The sequence below is a fragment of the Alligator mississippiensis genome, chromosome 5 (genome assembly GCF_030867095.1).
Source record: "Alligator mississippiensis isolate rAllMis1 chromosome 5, rAllMis1, whole genome shotgun sequence".
In the NCBI taxonomy this organism is placed as follows: domain Eukaryota; kingdom Metazoa; phylum Chordata; order Crocodylia; family Alligatoridae; genus Alligator; species Alligator mississippiensis.
This window is the reverse complement of record NC_081828.1, coordinates 150441029-150457630: the sequence shown is the minus strand read 5'-3', so window position 1 is coordinate 150457630 and position 16602 is coordinate 150441029. Positions and strand designations below refer to the sequence as shown.

General features: G+C 42.8%; 1 protein-coding gene across 1 annotated transcript in view; it reads left to right on the top strand.

Moving 5' to 3' along the window:
* Nucleotides 1-16602, top strand: part of KAT2B (lysine acetyltransferase 2B) — an 84620-nt gene that overhangs the window by 43289 nt on the left and 24729 nt on the right. Inside the window, exons 7-9 of the mRNA XM_059728865.1 lie at nucleotides 3530-3636; nucleotides 12479-12604; nucleotides 16130-16266. Coding sequence (XP_059584848.1) covers nucleotides 3530-3636; nucleotides 12479-12604; nucleotides 16130-16266 — 370 coding nt within the window. The remainder of the gene's footprint in view (nucleotides 1-3529; nucleotides 3637-12478; nucleotides 12605-16129; nucleotides 16267-16602) is intronic.

Below are 16602 nucleotides of genomic sequence, written 5' to 3'. Positions count from 1 at the left end.
GGAGGGGTACTCGTATGGTTAGGGGCCTGTGGGTGCGGCCTTATGAGAAGAGATTAAGGGACCTGGATCTTTTCAGCCTCTGCAAGAGAAGGCTGAGAGGTAATCTTGTGGCTATCTACAAATTCATCAGCAGTGGGGGAGGCAACAAGGAATAGGAGATGCTCTGCTCATCAGGGAGCCCCTTGGGGTAACTAGAAACAATGGCCACAAACTGACAGAGAGCAGATTTAGATTGGACATCAGGAAGAACTTCTTCACAGGAAGGGTTACCAGATTCTTGAATGGGCTTCTAAGGGACGTGGTGCTCTCCCCTACCTTGGGGGTCTTTAAGAGAAGACTGAACAAGCACCTGGCTGGGGTCATCTGACCCCAGCGCTCTTTCCTGCCCAGGGCAGGGGGTCAGACTCGGTGATCTACTGAGGTCCCTCCGACCCTAAAAATCTATGAAATTTATCAAATGTGTATGAGTGTTGTGTTACTCTAACTGGAATAACCAGGTCATAGTTACTACTTACCTTTTCATTAAATATAGTAGGACACAAAGTTAGGAATAGGAGTGGATGAATCTTTTCAGCAAAAGATGGACTGACTAGCATGAAAAGGTACTGACAGTCTCCACATTCACAATGGTTGTTTCAGTATTTGAATACTAGCAGTGGAACCTATGAGAAGTGGCTAACTATTTTTTACTGTTTGAGATGGCGAGAAGGAGGGTTATGTGGTTAGTCTCAGAATTTGCTCAATTATTGGTCATTAATTTCACCCACGCTAGTAATGAATAAGGGGATGCTGTTCATCTGATTGTTTTAAAAACTGGCTAATTTGTTTGTACTTCAAAACAGTACATTATTTTTTGAAAAGCTTTAATGGGTTGTGAAGGTAGTTGTGATCTCTTCCTAATGTTTAAACATGAAGAAAAAAGATAAAGAAATTTGCTATTTAGGGGAAGCAATGAAACAGAATCTATGAAAAATACTGTCAAATATGAGTGGATAATACTAATACAGAAGAAAGATAATATAAACCTACCTTGATCAATAAGGACTATATTTTATGACTCCTTAATCACATTGTATTGTAGCTCTTACTATTCTGGAGTAAATGGAAATGCTTGTGGAGGAAACTGACACTCATTGTGGTTAAAAGGATCACAATCTCTTCCCCAAAAAAGGATGTTACAGTGAATGGGTCCAGGAAGCAGGTCTATAAGGGAAGAAGTTGATGTGTTTACATAATTACTTTTTCTAACTCAAACTCAGGCAGGGTTGGAAAAGTAGTTTTCAGGCAGTGGTGAAGTAATTTGAAAAGCATTTCAGTTCCCTGCAGCTTCTATGATTTCCTGATGAAATAATAATAATAATCTGTTCCAGAGAATGTGTGACCAGTATGAGATGAGCTCTGATCCCGTCGTGCAATGTATCTTCTCCATTCTGCTGTTCAGGCTTTATTCAGTCGTCAAGCTACAGTTTAGAACACGGAGCAGTTCACGTGTTTGAAGCAGAGCCCCAACAGTCAGTCCTCATGGGGAATAAAGTAAACTTCCACGTTGAATGATGAGCTCATGTGCTTGAAAGCAGAGTGTGAGATATTTGTAATGTGATGTCGCTGTTGTTATAACTTTATCAGTGCTAAAGGTTGCTAAATATTTCCACAGCTGAGACAAATATAACGAATATTAAAGTATAAAAACAAAGACTTGGAAGTGGTAATTTAGCAGTACGTTTTGAGATACAAATTTAAGTTCATTGAACACAATGACAAAGGCCACCAAGAAGACTAAGAGATCAGGGTTTGTAACATGTAACCTCTATGCCCTCTTTAAACAAGGCACTTATTACATTTTAACTTGTGATTATGCTTTCTGTCATTGGGTGAAAACAGTCAGGGGGTTGGGAAGTTTTTAGCCACTTGAAACTTCGGTACTTTGATATTAATATAAATGTGCCATATGGAAAATACAAGGCTTGATTCTCTCTCTAGAGTGGTTTATACTCAAACAATCCCATTGATTTCTGTTGAACAATTTATATAAACAAGGACAGCCCTAGAAAGTAAAAATAGTTTGAAAAATCCTCTAGTGCAACATAACATATAAACCAGAAAAGGGGATTGATGTGATTGCTCTGTGTAGCATGCGGGATGTTCTGTTGTATAACAACATTTTCCATGACCATAACGCTAAAAAAGGTAAAGTAACTTCATTTTTTCAAAAGCATACAGAGCTAAATTTTAAAATGCCAGATAAACCCCAAGGTGCAATTGCATATGCATTTTGGTGGCATATTTAAATACATAGAAATGTGTTTATAAGAGCAATTCAAGTGGCCACTTTTGCTGGAGATTTTATACCAAAGTAATTTAAAAAATAGCAGGACATCTGTAGTTTTTAACAAGGGAAATGTATCTATAAATAAAATCTACATGTAGCATGCTTGAATGCCAGCACCAGAAGGGCAATGATTATTCACTTTGCCATCTCATGTGTGCCCATACAGTTATAAAAATGGTTGCAACAGGTCTTGATTGCACAAAGAAAGAGTTACATTCTGTGATCCATCTTTTGATCACAGATGGTATGAATAGCAATGAAATTCTTTTGACATCTTTCTGATATTTTAATGGCATCCTTGTGATTGACTTCTTAAGTAAGCAGTCTTCTGCGCATATTATTTCAGTTGGCTCAGTGAGAATCTGAAGTCAAACACTGGAAGCAGATGTCCAAGACAGGAATACTGCTCCTCCGTTGACAATGCCACACCACAAAAACCACTGAAAACTTGGAGTCTTTGCTTCTGCTTATAGGCCTTGCCTAGCTTCAAGTGACTTTTCACATGTTCAGTCCTCTAAAGAAAGTCTTGTGAGAAGAAATGATAGAGTCTAATGAGAAGATGCAGTCATGACTTCAGGAGCAACTCAGTTTTTTCTTTTAATCTAAAATAGCTTTGGTGGGATAATGGCAGAAGTGTGTTGACAAGCAGGAAGACTGCATAGGAAAGTGAACAAATGATAGATGCTACTGGCTGCAATAGAATATACTTTAGCATGTGTTGTGTTAGTTTTTTTGACTGACCATTCAGCATGCATGCATAAGTAAGAAAGAATGCTTGTAAACCTGTAGAATACTAGTTTTTTTCAGAATTACAAGAAAATATTTTCTCACAGTTGCATAAAGCCAACACCTTTATGCTGGTCAAACACAGCTCTGTTATTAATGCTCTTATCTCTGCTATGTAAACAGTTTCTAATAGCTTTTCCCAAATGAATTTTGTCTGGAATAACAAAAGAGAAATTGTAGCAGATGAAAATGTTACACCCAGTTAATATGCTTAGTTTTCAGTTTTGTGTGTGCAACATGTATTTAAAAAAAAAAAGGCTGGACAAAATGTTTTTTGGTAGTCAACCAACTTCTCCAGTTTCTTCAGTCAAACGATTTGAATACAAATTTTAATGGATCACTTTGAAGGACACCCATCTCATTTTGAGTAGTAATGATTGTCTCATTTAATATTGCCTTTGTTTCTGTGCTTAGGTTTTTATCCATGTTAGAAGAAGAAGTTTATAGTCAAAATTCTCCTATTTGGGATCAGGATTTCATGATGTCCTCTTCTCGAACTGGTCAGCTAGGAATCCAAACAGGTAAATATGCATTGAGCACAGGGCCAGGGAGCACCTGTATGAAGAACACAGTTTATTTACAAAATCTTTTATTAAGAAAATAGAATAAGCAAGGGGAACTGAAAATGAAATTTTATATGGAAGATTGTACTGAAATCAGGAACTAAATATGAGTCTGTGTCTAAATATGCATAGGAATTTGGCACTGCACAGTCTTTCTGGTTCCTCAGGTAGAGGTCCTGCTCTGATGATTAAGTACTTCCAGTGGTCATCATTATGATCAGTAATGCCTCTCAGTGGAGAATAATTGTCTTTCATGATTGCCTTATCTGTGGGTCTGAAGATGGCTGACAAGGCCAATATGGGATCAACAGGTGCTATTGCAACTTGGGCATGTGTTTCCATGCAGGGTGGGTGGCTCTGGATTTGTGGTTTGGTCCATGACACGTTGTTTCTGCTACTCCTGCTTTTCTGTTTCCTGTTGTTGTGAGGTTTTAAAGTACAGAGATCTTTTTAGCAGATTTTTCCTTCATTTGTGGTGTTCCTGGCGATAGTCTCCCATGAGTTGATGTTGATGTTGCATTTTTTTCAAGTTGGCCTTGAGGATGTCCTTGAAGTGCTTTTTCTGCCCTCCTCTTGAGTGTATGCCTGGATTGAGCTAGGAGAATAAAACTTGCTTTGGGACCCTGGAGTCAGACATCTGGATGACATGGTTGGTCCAGCAAAATTGATGTTGGATGATCATTACCTCAATGCTTGTGCTGTTTGCTTGTGAGAGGATGCTAATGGTGCATCTGTTTTCTCACTGTATTCAAATTATCTTCCTCAGGCACTGTTGATGGTACTTCTCCAGTGACTTGGGGTGTCTCCTGTACATTGTCCATATCTCAGCTCCATACAGTAAGATAGGGATCACAACTACTTGATAAGCCGTGAACTTGGTTTCGAATCTCATGTTGTGATCTTTGAACACCCGTTTCCTCAGGCATCTGAAGGCTGCACCTGTACATTTGAGGTAATGTTGGATTTCTTCATCAATGTCAGCCTTCTGCAAGAGATGGCTTCTGAGGTACAGGAAATATTCAGTGTTCTCCAGAGTCTCACCATAAATCTGAATTACTGGAGGTGGGGACTTCTTATTAAGATGGAGGACCTTAATCTTCTGAATGTTAAGCATCAGTCCCACTTTCTTGTATGCCTCAGTAAAGATGTTGTTGATTGCCTAAATATCTACTTCTGAGTGAGCACACACTACAGCATGATTAGCCTATTGGAGCTCAGTGATTGAGGTCAGGGTAGTCTTGGTTTTGGCTTTGAGTTGTCTGAGACTAGATTTTGTAGATTTCATAGACGTTAGGGCTGGAAGGGACCTCGAAAATCATCAAGTCCAGCTCCCTGCCCCAGGGGCAGGAAGTCAGCTAGGGTCAAAGGATCCCAGCAAGATAAGCATCCAAATGTTACTTGAATAAGTCCAGAGTAGGTGCCTACACCACTTTTGGATGGAGTCTATTCTAGGCCTTGGGGGCTTGGACAGTAAAGAAATTTTTTCTTTATGTCCAGTCTGAAATGGTCTTGGAGGAGTTCATGACCCTTGGTCCTTGTTTTTCCTTGGAGCGCTCTGGTGAACAGATGTTCTCCCAGATCCTGATGTTACACCCCTTATGTACTTATAAGCAGACACCAGGTCCCTCCTGAGCCTGCACTTTTCCAAGCTGAAGAGTCCCATGGCTCTCAGCCTCTCCTCATAAGGCCTATTCTCTTGCCCTCTGATCATGTGCGTGGCTCTTCTCTGGACTCTCTCAAGCTTCTCAACATCCTTCTTGAATTGTGGAGCCCAGAATTGGATGCGGTACTCCAGCTGCGGCCTCACCAAGGCCAAGTACAGCGGGAGGATGACATCCTGAGATTTACCTGAGAAGCATCTATGGATGCAAGCCAGGGTTTTGTTTGCTTTACCAGCTGTGATTTCGCATTGGTGGCTCATGTTCATCTTGTGGTCAATCGTGACCCCAAGTCTCTTAGAGCAGTGGTGCTAGCAAGCATAGAACTGCCAAGCCTATAAGTATGCTGCGGGTTTTTTTCCCCCCCCGAGGTGGAACATCTTAATTTATCGGTATTGAACGTCATCAGGTTTGTATCTGCCCACTTACTAAATTTATCCAAGTCAGCCTGGATCACTAGCCTGTCCACAGGTGTGGACACTATGCCCCAAAGTTTAGTGTAATCGGTGAACTTAGCCAGTGCACTTTTGATACCAATGTCCACATCATTGATAAAGATGTTAAAGAGAACTGGTCCAAGGACAGAGCCTTGGGGGACGCCACTGGTCACGGAGCGCCATAATGATTCACTACCATCGACCACTACTTTCTGAGTCCAACCTTGGAGCCAATTTCCCAGCCATCGGACTGTGGTGTAGCCGAGGCCACAGTTCGCCAATTTTTCCACGAGGAGGTCATGGGACACCAGATCAAAGGCCTTTTTAAGGTCCAGATATATGACATCAATCTCTTTTCCCTTGCCCACGTGATATGTTACCTTGTCATAGAAGGAGATGAGATTGGTCAGGCAAGACCTATCCACGACAAACCTGTGCCGGCTGTCCCTCAGGATGTTGCCCTCAGCCAGCTTATCCAGAAGGGTCTCCTTGATCATTTTCTCCACAATTTTACCAGGGATTGAGGTCAAGCTGATTGGCCTTTAATTTCTGGGATCTACTTTCTGCCTCTTCTTAAAGATGGGTACCACATTGGCCTTCTTCCAGTCCTCAGGTATTTTACCTGAGCACCTTGAGTTTTCGAATACTTTTGCCAATAGTTGGGCTATGACAGCTGCCAGCTCCTTGAGTACTCTAGGGTGTAATCTGTCAGGACCAGCTGACTTGACGGTGTCCAGCCTCTCAAGGTGATCCTTTAATAGATCAACACTGATGCTGGGTATAAATACGCCTTCACCCTGGCCGTCCTGCGTCTTGCTAGGCAGGGTGGTCCCACTGGATTGATAAAAGATCAACATGAAGTACCTGTTAAGCAGATTGGCCTTTTCCTGGGTGTTGGTTACCATCCCATTGTCAGTTACTGTCCTATTTGGTTCAGCAGGGGTCCAAGGTTACCCTTGCTTTTTTCTGACTCCCTACATATCTGAAAATGGACTTTTTGTTATCTTTGATATGTGAAGCCAGATGGAGCTCGGTTGCAGTCTTTGCTTTCCTGATCCGCTCCCTGTAGGTACGGACCAGTGCCGAGTACTTCTCCTTGGTGGTAATTCCAACCTTCCATCCTTTATAAGTCTCTCTTTTGAGGCATAGGAGGTCCTCAAGTTCCCCCTGAGCCAAGGGGGTTGCTGCGCCCTTTTGCTACCCTTCCTCCGAGATGGGATGGCCATCCCTTGTGCTGTCAGGATCGCTCCCTTGAGGAGCAACCACTCCTCTTGGACTCCTCTTCCTGTCGAGTCGTGGTCCATTAGGGCCTCAACAATGAGCCTCCTGAGCTTGTCACAGTCAGCTTTTCTGAAGTCAGGGACTTCTGTATTGCTGACTGACTTGCCAGCTTTGCAATGGATAGTAAAGGTAATCAGCTTATGGTCACCCAGCTTTCCATCGATTCTTAGGCCGCTGACTAGGTCATCCCCTTTGGCCAGTGCCAGGTCCAGCAATGCTTTACCTCTTGTCGGCCCACAGACTTCTTGAGTCAGGTAGAGCTCATCCATGCACGTGGGGAAGCTTTGTGACCAATTGGATTTTGCTGAATGCTCTTCCCATGCTATGTCCGGGTAGTTGAAGTCTCCCATGACAACCATGCACTGAGAGCGTGCAGCCTCAGCCAGTTCTCTGGTGAATTCCTGGTCCAACTCTTGTTTCTGGTTAGGAGGTCTGTAGTAAAGTCCTACCATGATATCCCCTGTGCCACATTCCCCATGTATTTTAACCCAGAGAGACTCCAGTTGTCCATCCTGGGTGCCAATGTCAATTTGCAGTGACGTGTAACTGTCCTTGACGTAGAGAGCTACACCCCCTTTTATCCTTTTTATCTGTAGGATCTCGCCTGTACAGGGTATAGCCATCTATACCTGTGACCCAGTCATAGGTGGAGTCCCACCAGGTCTCCATTTTCCCTATGAGGCCATAGTCATTCTTGTTTAGCAGGAGGACCAGTTCCTCCTGTTTATTCCTCAAGCTCCTGGCATTGGTGTACAGGCAGGCAAGTGTCCCATTGGGGGCCCCTGCCTTCCTTACATATCGTTCTGGGACTAGGGTAGGTGTGGTTTCCCTTAAGTGCCTTAGCCTGCTGGATTTACAAGGGTTGCCCAATGGGCTTGCAGTGGTGGTAATCCCCCCAACCCCCAGCGGGCTTAATTTAAAGCCCGGTCGAGCAGGTCAGCCAGTCTGGCTGAAAAGAGCCTCCTCCCCAGCGGAGTGAGGTAGAGGCTGTTTCTTCCCAGCAGACCACTGCCTCTCTCACCAAAGAGCGGACTGTGATCGTGGAAGCCGAAGCCTTCACGATGACTCCAGTGCTGCAGTCTTTGGTCAACTGCCTTGACCCATCTCTCCCTCCTCAGCCCATGACTCACAACTGGGAGGAGCAAGGAAAAGACCACCTGCACCCCCAACCCCCTAAGCCTCGCTCCCAGAGCCATGTAGTCCCTCGTGACCTGGCTGGGATTGCTCCGAGCCGTGTCATTTGTCATTAAATAGCTTACTATCCGTTTGGTAGTTTAGTTCCACTCTGACTGGAAGTTTGTTGTTTGTCAAATGTAGCATCACAGTAGGAAATGTAGAAAAGAGTGTTGGAGCAATGATGCAACCTTGCTTAATTCTAGTTTTAACCCCAAAGGTACCTATGATAGATCCAATGAGTTACTGAGAGCTACTACTAGCATACTGTCATGTAGCACGTAAAGAATAGTAACAAGTTTTGATGGGCATCCTTACCTCAGAAGGATCCATCACAGTGCTTCTCAGTTGACAGAGTTGAAGGAGTGAAGCAAAGACACCAGAGAGTACGGAATGACTGCAGGTTGACCTGGACAGATAGGAAGAGTGGGCTGACCACAATAGGATGCAGTCCAACAAGCACAAATGCAGAGTGCTGCACCTAGGGCATAAAAATATCCAGCATGCTTACCAGCTGGGGAATGACCCTCTCAGCAGTACAGAAGCGGAAAGGGATCTTGATAGCGGACTCCAAGATGAACAAGAATCGTCCATGTGATGAAATCATCAGCAAAGCTAACAGTACTTTACCATGCATTAGTAGATGAATGCGGCATTGGTCAGTTGGAGTACTGCATTCAATTTTGGGCGCCATACTTTAAGAAGGATGTGGATAACCTAGAGAGGGTCCAGAGAAGGGCCACTCATATGGTTAAGGGTTTGGAGGCCAAGTCCTATGAGGAGAGACTAGGGGACCTGGATCTCTTCAGCCTCAGAAAGAGAAGGCTGAGAGGTGATCTTGTGGCCGCCTACAAATTCTCTGGGCGGGGGGCAGCAAGGAATTGGAGATGCTCTGTTCACCAGGGTGCCTCCTGGGGTAACAAGGAACAATGGTCACAAACTGACAGAGCAGATTTAGGCTAGACATCAGGAAGAAATTCTTCACAGTAAGGGTGGCCAGAATCGAATGGGCTTCCAAGGGAGGTGGTGCTCTCCCCTACCTTGGCTTTAAGAGAAGGCTGGATTCTGGCCTAAGAGAAGGCCAGAAGGCTGAATCTGGCTGGGGTCATCTGACCTCAGCACTTTTTCATGCCCAGGGCAGGGGTTGGATTCAGTGATCTGATGAGGTCCCTTCTGACCCTAGCATCTATGAATCTATGAAGGCTTTTATGAGGTCAAGAATGCCATATAGAGAGGTTTATGTTGTTCCTGGTATTTTTCCTGCAGCTGGCAAGCAATGAAGATCATGTTGGTTGTGCCTCTTGATTTCCTAAACTCACACTGAGATACCAGGTGGAGTTCTTCAGCAAGTGGAAGGAGATGGTTCAGGAGGGTTCTTGCAGTGCTTTTTCCTGTGGTGGACACCAGGGTGATCCCTCTGTAATTTCCACAGTTGGACTTGTCTCCTTTCTTGAAAATTGTCATGATCATGGGATCTTTGAGGTCACCTGGGATATCCTCTTCATTCCAGATCCTTAAGTTGAAGGCATGGAGGTGTCATGTAAGCCACTTTTCCCCCTCTTTGAAGATTTTGGCAAGAATTCCATCTGTTCCAGATGCCTTATTATTCTTCATCTGCTTGTTGGCTTTTCCTGACCTCATCAAGGATTGGAGAGATTCTGAGATTCTTTGACTGGGTGTTGCGGCAGGGAATTGAGAACACTCATCAATACCAGAATCTTGATTTGAGAAGGCCTTCAAAAGGCTCCTTCCAATGGGCATTGATGGCTCCTCTGTTCTTGGTCAGGTCTCTTCCATCTTTAGGTCTCAAAGGGGTTGGTCCCTGAGTGCTCTTGATGGCTTTGGCGGCACTAAAGAAACTCTGCATATCATGGATGTCAGCAACGTGTTGAATCCTTCACCTTGTCTTTCCACCATCTGTTCTCTGTATCACAGGTTCTCTTTTGGACCTCTGTCTTGGCTTGTTGGAGATTCAATTTCTTTTATTTGGAGTTGGTGTCATTCTACCAAACACAAAAAGCCTTTTGCTTATGATCGATCAACTCTTCAATCTTCCGGTCATTCTCATCAAATCAGTCTTGGTGTTTTCTGGCAGAGAATCCAAGTGTTTCTTCACAGGTGCTGATGATGGTGGTCTTGAAGGCACCCCAAACACCGCTGACATTCTCCCATAGTTGATTAGAAATTGCCAATTTTTTATTGAGGTGCTGATGGAAGAGGTCTTGCTTGATTGGGCCCTTGAGTCCTTTGATGTTGACCTTCCATCAGCATTGCTTCTGCTGCAGCTATCATTTGGGAGCCAGTTTGAGTGACATAACTGTGTGGATGAGTCAGTGATTGGTCCAGCAATTGTCAGCTTCTAGCATAACTCAAGTGATGGGGACATTTTTGTGATCCAGGGCATGAATTATGATGTAATCAATCAAGTGCCAATGCTTAGATCATGGGTGTTAACATGATGTCTTGTACCTGGTTTTCTGGTAGGATAGGGTGTTGGTAATGGTGAGTCTATTCCATACCTTTGGTCAAGAGGAGGATGCTGATGGAATTAACCTGTTATATTCCTTCCTTGCTGATGGTTCTGTTTCAGAGGCTTGAGTCTCTTCCAACTTGGGCATTGAAATCGCTGAGCAAAATAAGCCTGTCTCCCTCTGGAATATCAGAAAGGATCTGGTCAAGGTTGGCATAGAATTCCTCCTTTGTTTTGTAGTTGGCATCAAGAATCAGGGCATACATGCTGATGACAGTGGCATATTGGCTCCCTGCCAGTTTGGGGTGGAAAGTCATGAGTCGCTCATTGATTCTGATAGGGAACTCTTTGAGTTTGTTTATGAGTTCATTCTTAATGGCAAAGCCAGCTTCATGAAGTTGATGTTCTCCTTCCTGTTTACCCTTCTAGAAGAAGGTATAATCACCTCCTTGTTCTTTGAACTGCCTATCTCCCACTTGCTGGGTCTCAGTGCAGTGATGTCAGTGTTGTGTTGCTGGCGTTCTCAAGCCATGATTGCAGTGCGGCATTCTCGGTGTTCACTATTAGGATTAGCCATGAGGATCTTAGTGTTCTAGGTCTCAAAATTGATTGTGTGTCTTCATTGATATTGACCACAGTAAAGATGATCTCACTGGACATGATTATCCAGTCAGGAAAAGTTAAGCAGACTATGTTTAGGGCACCATTTTATCCCCCTCCCCATGTGGGGTGAGTAGAATGGATCCTTAACAGGGATGCTCAGTTGCAGTTATAGCTGTTGAATCATACTTCTGCCTAGTCCAAGTGCTAGATGACTTTCTTGTAACTGCCTTCTTTGTGCCAGACTAGGAGTTTCTAGGCCTCGCAGTTCTGCTCCCATTGTCACTAGCTGGTTGCCAAAGGGCTTGAAAAATGTGCTAAAGCTGTTTTCATGGAAGCCACCTATGTGTGATTTCTTTTTTCATGGAAAAGCTACTGCACATCAGCTTCCACACAGTTCTTGACAGAACAGGACCTTGATCCAATGGTAGAGATGCTAAGACGATTAGAGATCTCATTCCATTGCAGCCTTCATCTGCCTTCACAGCTGTCGAGATTCTGACACCATCCTCTGCTTGCTCTGCCATTGAGGACTTGTCCAGCCCCCAGTCATGGGTCTACAGGCTTATTATAGTGGTGACCTGTACTTGCCATGTCACAGCACTGTCAGAGGACATATGTGACTTTCAGGAGGGAGAGCATTACCATCTGCTGTCCCCGTCACATCTTTGTGGTGCTGCTGTTGCTTGGTCTGCAACTGTTTGTTTGTCAGTTACCCCTGCTTATTTCACAACTAACCCTCCTGGAGGGTCATTCCATTGTCTGCCACCTGTGGAAGCGCTGGGTAGCAGCACAACTTTGCCACCAGATTTCCAGTGGTATGTCTTCATAGACAAATTTGGTAGTATCTTGCCTCAAAATATTTGTTGTCTTCTTTTAGTAACATGCATTCCTTTATTTGCTGTGTTCTTGTGCAGCCTTCATAAGCATTGCCTCATGTCTAGTTGCACTTTCTGCCCCTTGCCTACTGTTCACTGGTTCAGTTCTATGCATGATTTTCCCCAATGAGAGATTCCAGAAGTCTATTCTGATAGTCTATTTTATTCTACTTTTACTATTGAGTGCTGCTGAAAGCATATTGGATATTCATTTACAGTGAAGTTAATGATTGCGTATTCTTTCAGTTAGTGGTAAAGTAAATTCTAATATCTCAAATGGTATTTTTTTTACTGTCATTGCAGTGATCAATCCTCCTCCTGTGGCAAGGTCGATTTCGTACAGTGCAAGTCCTTCATCTCTTGAACAACCCAACAGTGGAAGTATGAGTCCTGCTTGTAAGGTTTCTTCTGGTCTTGACCAAAACCTAGGTAATTTAGAAAGGAAGCTGATCTTGTTTAATTATTTTATCATTCTTTTATGTTGTGTCAAACTACTGTATTTACTCAACTAGAAGATGGCCCTGATTATAAGATGACCCCCAATAATTAAATTACATATATGGAAAGTTTATAAACTTGTTATAATTTTCCAGGTATAGAATCTAATTATTGGAAATTTGTCTTGAATTTAGCTATTCTCCCTGCTATTGCAGGGGGGGAAAAATCTGAGAGGGTCAGGAAGCCCTTTGTTCTTTACTTCCCCCAACTTTTTCCCCTGAATGCCCCTTTCCCCTCTCATTACTGTCAGACTCTGCTTTCCCTGAGCACATGGAAGTGAGGAACAAATTTGAAAACAATAACCTTGAAACTAAACATGGCTGTAGCAATTTGCATATAGTATCCATAGACTTAGTTTATCCAGAATTGATCATGTCATAGGCTCTGAGTACAGGGGGCCTGAGGGCCCTGGCTCCCCTCGGGAAGAGGGTAGTGTAACCACCCTAATTGCGCAGGACAGTCCCAAAATGGGAACATCAAGTCCTGGTCCTAGGCTTCATGACTCTAGGACAGCATTTGTCTTTATTCCCAGTATCGTGCAAGAATCTGGGTTTTCCATTCACTGTGGAAAAATGTGGGAAATGGCGGTTTTCCCCTTGCAGGCTGGCAGAGTTCTAGCCTGCAAGGGGCTGCAGGGAATGGGACACAGGGGGCGCCACATGCATGTGTGCACAGGCACACATGCACATGGCCAGGATACAGCCCCAGGCAGTGGTGGAGAGCAGCTCCCCCAGCTGCCTACCAGTAAGCCTATGGGGGGGGGGGCAGATTGAGGCCCCCCCACAGTGAGGGAGGGAGTGGGGCAGGGGTTGAGCCTGGGGGTGCTGCCCAGCCAGGGCTGTGCATGGGGCCCAGGGCCAGGGTGGGAAGTGGGACAGAGCCATGGGTGGTATGTCCAGGGGGCGGAGGGTGACTGCCTGCTAGTATGTGCACTCCCAGGGAAGGGGAAATGGGGCGAGCAGATGCCCCCAAAATTTGTGTGTGGGGTGGGGGTAGATGCAGGCTGGCCACTGAGGCCTCGGGGCTCCCCATCCTGCTGCCCTCCCCTTGGGAGTTGTGCATCAGCCATGCCAACATGGCAAGGCACCCCCTGCCCACCCAGCTGTAGTGGGTGTGACTGTGGAGTTTCCTGCTGGTGCTGTGTGAGCAGGGGGCACCTTGCCATGGTACTGTGATCACCATAGGGCTCCCAGTGGGAGGGCAGCTGAGTGGGAAGCCCTGAGCCTGCAGCGGCCAGCCTGCATCTGCCCCTACTCCCCATAGACTCTGCTTGCCTCTGCTCCAGCTGTGCTGCATCATCCTAGGCCCGGCACCTTTGATGCATGTAACCTTTTTCCTTTTTTTTTTTAACTGATGCAAGTTTTAGCAGAATGTTTCATAAACACACTTTTGAGCAACACTTTGGTGCCTACTTATATCTAAATATTACTGTATGGGATGTAGTGTTACCATAAAGTGCCCAGGACAATATTATTATAGATTTGTGGTGTTGATCTTTCAAGACAGTGATAATACAAGTCTCCAAAGTGGATATTGCAATGCAAAGAGAGGTAAAATTGTTTCATTTCAGTGTCAGTTTATAGAGATAATATAATGCAAAATCATGTCTGTTCATATTAATGCTGACATTCCACCAGACATGCAATATTGAAATGATAGTGTTTTCACATGATAACTTGCTTGCTAGGAGTATAGTTGATATAATGACATGTCTTTCTATTCCTAGAGTATTTTTTTTTAAAGGAAATGGTACATAAGCATAAGATCTGATGCTGCTGGAGTGTGAGCTAACTAAAGCAGGGACACAGTGTGAGTTGATGATTTGTAACCTAGTCTCATTGTGTTTTGCCACACAAAATACAATCAGTTACAGCGGGAGAAGATAAAGTGCAGATAAAGCTATATAAGTATTTCTGAAATTGACATTGTTGGTCTTTATTGTCTTAAGACCTTTCATGTTAAAACAGTTAAATATCTTTGATTTACAGCTTTACTATTAAGTTACCCAAACTGCAAATTCAAGCCAAACCCTGTCCCTTTGGTTTCTTTCTATCCCTTATTGCCATCAGTAACAATTGCAACTTAAGTGCTAGATTTGTTGATGTATGAGTCAGAACAGACTACATCTCCATCTTCTACAGTTGTATTGTTTGTTTATTGCTGGCAGGAATAAAATGAATTTTATTCAATAAAGCCATGCATTGAGTGGAAATGTTGAGTTGAATAAGGTTCCGTTTTTTGTCATGTGTCTCATACCAAAACCACTCTTGAGTTAGCACTGGGAAGATAACTTATTTTATCAGTAGGGGATAAGTATGTAGAGAGAGGGAATTGTTTTCATTACCATATGTGCAACCTTATTATATTTTGTTTGCAAAGTGGCCTCCTTGAATATCATTGATCTTCAGTTTGAGACTGAGGAGAGAATCCTGTGTGTTGCATCACATTAACATACAAACTAAGTTAAGGAGACTTAATCAAGGGAAGGGCTTAATGAAAATTTCATTATTTTAATTTATTGACATGTCTATTTTATACTTCTGGTATTATTCATCCTTTTTAGAAATGTTTTTATTTGTCATTTTTATCTGATATTTTTCTGCTTCCTTTACAATTTATTTATGTTTTATTTTGCCCCATCTTCAAATTCTAAGATTTTCCATTAACATAGAATTGACGCTGGGAATTCTTTTCTGCTCCTTTTGGTTAACCCATTCCCACAATCTAGGTTTTTCTGTCTTGGGGAAAGAAGCATCATAGAACCCTAAAATCTTATACCTTATAACTTATAACTCCTCCTTATAGTTTATAACTCCCCTTTGATCAATACATTGCTTGGACCATTGTATGAACAAAATGGCTATTTCTCTATATACAGTATTTTTACCCCAAATATTCAGCTTTTAATAAATGAATGCTTCTAGCTTTTTTGTAGTTCATGGATACATATACTGCCCAGTGCCTTTGCCATTCCTTCATCTGCTCTTTCCTCAACTGGAAGAAAAAGAATTGAACTACACATACACCTCTTCAAGATTACCCCATATGAGACAACACTGTACATTTTTATTGCCAATTAAATGGTAGCTAAATTGTAATTTAAACACATAATACTAGGTTGATTTGCAAGAAGTGTTGTGATTTTCTAGGGCTTTGAGTAACTAATAGATTCTTTCCAGACATAACAACAAAGGATTGATCATATGTCAGGGCCTTGAGTTGCAAAATTGACTTCTTGTGTTGCTGAAAGAGGACTTCAAATCTTAGTTTATTTACAGAAAACAGTTAAACTAAGAGAGCAATTAACTTCCTGCTTGTACTTGTGAAAGCTTAATCTGATCCAGTGAAATGTTTAATAGACTAATTTCTTAAGAAGGGAATGGAGAATCTGTCTGTGACAACTTGTTTGGCTTGCACACAAGCATTTCTTTTTGTTTATTTGGTTTGATTTTGAAGGGGAGAAGAGAAAGAACACTGAGCTTTATTCTCTGGAGGATTCCAAAAGGCCAAGAGTTGTAGGAGATATTCCTATTGAATTGATCAATGAGGTGATGTCAACAATTACAGATCCGGGTGCAATGCTGGGGCCAGAGGTGAGAGATTTAGAATTTACAAAGTTTGATGGTCCATGTTTGCAATGACTACAACACAAATTGGATGAGATAAACTATTGAAATGTACAGTCCATTATATTTGTCATGTTGTCTATATTTCTCTTGTTGATTATATGCAGTATTTTCACCCCAAATGTGTAAGAAAATATTGATGAAATGCATCATTTGACACAATAAAAATAGTCAGCAAAAATATGTTTTCTGAGAAATAGTGAATTTAAAAAACAATTCAGCATCAGTGGTATTTCAGATTTTTGAAGCATTTCTTTACTGCATTTTCTACAAATTATTTCTATTATAGAACACTAATCTATA